Source organism: Mandrillus leucophaeus, unplaced genomic scaffold (genome assembly GCF_000951045.1).
Source record: "Mandrillus leucophaeus isolate KB7577 unplaced genomic scaffold, Mleu.le_1.0 Scaffold268, whole genome shotgun sequence".
In the NCBI taxonomy this organism is placed as follows: domain Eukaryota; kingdom Metazoa; phylum Chordata; class Mammalia; order Primates; family Cercopithecidae; genus Mandrillus; species Mandrillus leucophaeus.
Genome location: NW_012102787.1, coordinates 1,325,231 through 1,331,433, shown reverse-complemented (window position 1 = coordinate 1,331,433; position 6,203 = coordinate 1,325,231). Strand labels below are relative to the sequence as shown.

The 6,203-nt window shown below is 42.5% G+C and overlaps 1 protein-coding gene across 1 annotated transcript in view; it reads right to left on the bottom strand.

Moving 5' to 3' along the window:
- MDN1 (MDN1, midasin homolog (yeast)) overlaps positions 1-6,203 on the bottom strand; it is a 199,369-nt gene that overhangs the window by 156,443 nt on the left and 36,723 nt on the right. Inside the window, exons 9-10 of the mRNA XM_011984463.1 lie at positions 4,739-4,853; positions 509-702 (exon numbers count right to left, since the gene is read on the bottom strand). Of these exons, the coding sequence (XP_011839853.1) occupies positions 509-702; positions 4,739-4,853 (309 nt within the window). The remainder of the gene's footprint in view (positions 1-508; positions 703-4,738; positions 4,854-6,203) is intronic.

The following is a 6,203-nucleotide window of genomic DNA, read 5'->3' as shown; positions in this document are numbered from 1 at the left end:
GCCTCGGCCTCCCAAAGTGTTGGGATTACAGGCATAAGCCACCACGCCCAGCCTGAGGAGATGCCCATTTCTAATTCTCACTTTTCAAAGGGAAAGTCAACCACTGAGAACAGAGAACGGCACAGAAGTCATAGATAGCAAAATCCAAGACTTATTTAAGACTCCAAGTGTCAGAAAAGGGCATTTGGTGAAAGAATTATGTTAGGAGCCATTCACAAGTTTGTCTTTAAAAGTTATTTTTTAAAGTTAAAAACATTACCCTAATCAAGCCTTCCCAGTCGTTAATTATAAATCTGAAAAAGGGATCTGACACCATGAAGCAACCTATAATTTCAAAATCTGACCATTTCCTTCTAGCTGGTAAGAACTTTGAACCTAGGAGGCAGAGGTTGGAGCGAGCCGAGACTGCGCCACTGCACTCTAGCCTGGGTGACAGAGAGGGACTCTAGTCTCACAATAAAAAAAAAAAAAGAAAAGAAAGAAAAGAAAAAATTGTTTAGTCCAGTACCTTAAAGATAATTCTCTTCCCTCAAGGGTTGGTCTTTTGTTTTCTCTTCTGGCTTCTGAAACTTCTTCAGGTGCCTGTTCACATCCAACAGAACTATCACTCCAAGAGTGATGTTTCTCTCCAGTAAGTTGGATATAAATGTCAAGCAGGTGATCAACCACTGCCAATAGACTAGGATATCTGCTCTGAAGAACCTGTCAGAGGGAAAAAAAAAAAAAAAAAAGAAAATTTAGCAGCCAGCATGGTAATTTTTAAAAGCACACAAACTACTGCCGAAACTAGTCAGCCAAAAAATGGATTTCTCTATGAAATTTGTTCACTGGGCACGGTAGCTCACACCTGTAATCCCAACAACTTTGAGAAGCCAAGGCAGAAGAATTGCTTGAATTCAGGAGTTTGAGATCAACCTGGGCAACATGGTGAAACCTCGTCTCTACAAAAAATACAAACGTTAGCTGGGCATGGTAGTGTGTGCCTGTAGTCCCAGGTACTCAGGAGGCTAAGTAGGGAGGATCATCTGAGACTGGGAGGTCAAAGCTACAGTGAGCAGTGATCATGCCTAGGTGACAGAGTAAGACCCTGTCTCAGAAAAAGTAAATAAATAAAAAATAAAAATAGGCCAGGCACGGTAGCTCACGCCTGTAATCCCAGCACTTTGGGAGGCCAAGGCAGGCAGATCACGAGGTCAGGAGATCTAGACCATCCTGGCTAACATGGTGAAACCCCGTCTCTACTGAAAATACAAAAAAACACAAAAAATTAGCCGGGCATGGTGGCAGGCACCCAGCTACTTAGGAGGTTGAAGCAGGAGAATGGCGTGAACCCGGGAGGCAGAGCTTGCAGTGAGCCAAGATCACGCCACTGCACTCCAGCCTGTGTAACAGAGCGAGATTCCATCTCAAATAAATGAATGAATGAATGAATGAAATGTGTCAACTTTACCAAAAATAAGAACTTCCCCTTACCCACTCCCGCTCCCATCCATCTACCTCACTCAAACATCATGATTTTCTTCCTACCCAGAACTCAGTTACCTGGCAATCTCACCATCTATAACACAGTTTCAGGGGTAGAAGTCATGTTAAAAGGTTTTCCAAGTAACCAAAATATATGCAACCAACTCCAAGGAATTTATTCATTAAAGAATTCTTAAATTACTATTTAATTTCAAACACAGCTCCGGTAAGGTTCATTACGTAATTTCTCAATGAAAAGCATGTAAAAGGAGCAGGGTACAGTGGCTCACACCTGTAATCCCAGCACTTCGGGAGGCTGATGTGGGCAGATTGCCTGAGTCCAAGAGTTGAGATAAGCCTGGGCAACATGGTGAAAACCCGTCTCTACAAAAAATTTGCTGGGTGGGGTGGCACACACCTGTAGTCAGTCCCAGCTACTTGGCAGGCTGAGGTGGGAAGATCACCTAAGCCTGAGAGGTTGAGGCTGCAGTGAGCTCAGCACCACTGCAGTGCATCACTGCACTCTAGCCTGGGTGATAGAGTAAGACCTTCTCTCAAAAAAATAGTAAGATATAAAATCAGTTAAGCTGGGTGTGGGGGCTCATTCCTGTAATCCCAGCACTCTAGGAGGCTGAGGTCAGTGGATCACGAGGTCAAGAGATCAAGACCATCCCGGTCAACATGGTAAAACCCTGTCTCTACTAAAAATACAAAAATTAGCTGGGCGTGGCAGCATGTTGCGGGAAGTCAGGGACCCTGAACAGAGGGACTGGCTGGAGCCACGGCAGAGGAACATAAATTGTGAAGATTTCATGGACATTTATCAGTTCCCAAATAATACTTTTATAATTTCTTATGCCTATCTTTAATCTGTTAATCCTGTTATCTTCGTAAGCTGAGGATGTACATCACCTCAGGACCACTGTCATAATTGTGTTAACTTTACAAATTGATTGTAAAATGTGTGTTTGAACAATATGAAATCAGTGCACCTTGAAAAAGAGCAGAATAACAGCGATTTTTAGGGAACAAGGACAGACAACCATAAGGTGTGACTGCCTGTGGGGTCGGGCAAAAAGAGCCATATTTTTCTCCTTGCAGACAGCCTGTAAATGGACGTGCAAGTAGGAAAGATATCACTAAATTATTTTCCTAGAAAGGAATATTAACATTAATACCCTGGGAAAGGAATGCATTCCTTGGGGGAGGTCTAAAAACAGCTCTGGGAGGGTCTGTCCTATGCAGTTGAGGTAAGGGTTGAGATATACCCTGGTCTCCTGCAGTATCCTCAGGCTTACTAGGGTGGGGAAAAAACTCCTCCCTGGTAAATTTGTGGTCGGACTGGTTCTCTGCTCTTGAATCCTGTTTTCTGTTAAGATGTTTATCAAGACAACACATGCACTGCTGAACATAGACCCTTATCAGTAGTTCTGCTTTTGCCCTTTCCCTTGTGATCTTTGTTAGTAGTTCTGCTTTTTGCCCTTTGATGCATGTGATCTTTGTACCTACTCCCTGTTCTTACACCCCCTACCCTTTTGAAACCCTTAATAAAAAACTTGCTGGTTTAAGGCTCAGGTGGGCATCACGGTCCTACAGATATATGATGCCACCCCTGGCGGCCCAGCTGTAAAATTCCTCTCTTTGTACTCTTTCTCTTTATTGCTGAGTTGGCCGACCCTTATGGAAAATAGAAAGAACCTATGTTGAAATATTGGGGGCGGTTCCCCCAGTAGCGGCACATGCCTGTAGCCCCAGCTACTTGGGAGGCTGAGGCAGGAGAATCACTTGAATCTGGGAGGTGGAGGTTGCAGCAAGCCAAGATCATGCCACAGAGCACTGTTCTGGGAGACAGAGAAAGACTGTCTCAAAAAAAAAAAAAAAAAAGAAAAGGTAGGAAAATATTTGAAGTTTGTGGCCAGGCACAGTGGCTCACACCTATAATGCCAACACTTTAGGAGGCTGAGGCAGGCAGGTCACCTGAGGTCAGGTGTTTGAGACCAGCCTGGCCAGCATGGTGAAATCCCGTTTCTACTAAAAATACAAAAGAAAATAGCCAAGGGTGTGGTGGGCACCTGTAATCCCAGCTACTTGGGAGGCTGAGACATGAGAATTGCCTGAACCCAGGAGGCGGAGGTTGCAGTGAGCCAAGGTCACGCCACTGCACTCCAGCCTCGGCAACAAGAGCGAAACTCAGTATTCAAAAAAAAAAAAAAGAAGTTTGTTTGGTAACACATACTTATCTATATACCTACATCAAGAAAGGGAAAAGCATCTCTTCCATGTCTGCATGACCACTGACAATGCTTTGTCTGCCACTCTCCTAGATAAAGCATTGAGGAAGGGAAATCTTCCAAGTGAGACATACAAGGGAAGTAGGGCATGAGCACAGTCAAGTGTAGCATACTTCTTACTGATCTAGGATAACTACAATACTAGAAATGGAATCAATGTAGAAAACCTATAAAGTGATTTACCTCAATTCTCATTAATTCCTAGATCAAAATGTCCATTAAGTTAAGTGTGAAAGATATGACCTCAAATCAACTTAGTAAAATGATCCTGTGGAGACAACTAGGAAAATCTGAATATAATCTAAGAATTCAATGATACTGAGGAATTACTGTTCATTTTATTGTGTATAATAATGTTATTGTGGTTATATATAAAAATGCCATTAAATTTTTAGAGATGTATGCTGGGAGTCTGCTTTCAAATATATTAGCAAAGAAAAAAAAACAGATGAAGCAAATACAGTAAAATACTAGCACACAGACTGTAAAATTTAGGTTGATGAGTATTCTGGTGGTTTATTACACTATTTCCTATTTCATGCAAGTTTGGAACTTCTCATGTAAAAAAGAAAACCACTGACATCTTCTAAGGCGGTTTATTATACTATTTCCTGTTTCATGCAAGTTTTGAACTTTTCACGTAAAAAAGAAAAGCATTGATTTTTTTTTTTGTTGAGATGGAGTCTCACTCTGTAGCCCAGGCTGGCATGCAGTGGCGCTATCTCGGCTCACTGTAAGCTCTGCCTCCTGGGTTCACGCCATTCTCCTGCCTCAGCCTCCCCAGTAGCTGGGACTACAGGCGCCCGCCACCACACTTGGCTAATTTTTGTATTTTTAGTACAGAGGGGGTTTCACCGTGTTAGCCAGGATGATCTCTATCTCCTGACCTTGTGATCTGCCCGCCTCGGCCTCCCAAAGTGCTGGGATTACAGGAGGGAGCCACCGTGCCCAGCCAGCATTGATACTTTGTAAGACCCACATACCTCATTCAGTTCTCGCTTATCCAGGTTATCCAGGTGAATTTTGGTCCAATATTTGTCTAGCAAAGTAGCATGACTGTTTAGCGGTCGATACCAATTTCCTCCACAGCTCAAGAGTCTATGTTTCAAAATAAAAAACACAGTCACACAAAATTCCAAATTTTAATCCTGAATTGTACCTCTGCATATTACTTGCCGTACACTGTCTCACATAGGAAAAAAATTCATAATCCCTTCTGTTTCCAGATACTACACTGTTGGGCTTACACGGCAGATGACAAATGAAAGGCTGATAGTTAACCCATGTTTGGCTCTTCTCCTAAGGAGCAGTGATAGTGCTTTAATCAAGTATGTTCAAATCACTGCAAATAATTCTACAAGGTAAATGTTTTTATTTCAATGACAGGTTCCTCTTCCTTAAGACATAAATACCTTCAGAAAAGAGAAAGCATAATCTAAGGCTCATAGCATTAACATTAAGTTCACTACTTGTTACCAGAAGCTACAGTACTTAAAACCATTAAAAATTTCCAGAAGAGAAAAAAGTAGAGAAGGAATATACATTAAACATACACTCTGGGGAGGTACATGCTTATGCATAAGCCACTTAGTTCTCACAACTGTCCTGAGAGGAAGATGCCATTCTTTTCTTCTGACATAAATGGAAGAGAAGGAAAGAATGGCCCTTATACACTCAGCTGTAACTGAAAATGGCAGAACTGAAAATTGAATTCAAGTTTATCAGATCAAAAGTTTGTCTAACATCTTTCCACGATGTCCCAGGTCTTTCTGGGAAGTGTTTGAATCTACAAAGCAAGAACTTCACTGTCTCTATAAATAAAATTAAGGTCAGCCAAGCTCAGTGGCTCATGTCAGCAGTTCCAGAACTTTGGGAGGTCAAAGCAAGAAGATCGCTTGAGCCCAGGAGTTCGAGACCAGCCTGGGCAACAAATTAAGGCCTCATGTCTAAAAAAAAACCCAAAACCATAAAATAAGATGGGCATGGTGGCTCACACCTGTAATTCCAGCACTTTCAGAGGCTGAGGCAGATGGATTGCTTGAGGCCAGAAGTTTGAGACCAGCCTGGGCGACACGGCAAAAACCCCACCTCTACTAGAAACACAATAATTAGGCATTGTGGCGTGCGCCTGTAGTCCCAGCTACCTGGGAGACTAAGGCACAAGAATCACTTGAATCCGGGAGGCAGAGGTTGCAGTGAGCCAAATCATGCCACTACACTACAGCCTGGGCGACAGAATGAGACTCGGTCTCAAAAAAAATTAATTAAATAAAATTAAAAATCAAGGTCTATCAAAACTAACAGTGCCAGGTACAGTGGCTCATGCCTGTCATAATAACACTTAGAAGGCCACAGTGGAAGGACTGCTTGAGTCCAGGAGTTCAACACCAGCCTGGGAAATGCAGCAAGATCCCATCTCTTATAAAAAAAAAAAAAAAAAAAGCCGGG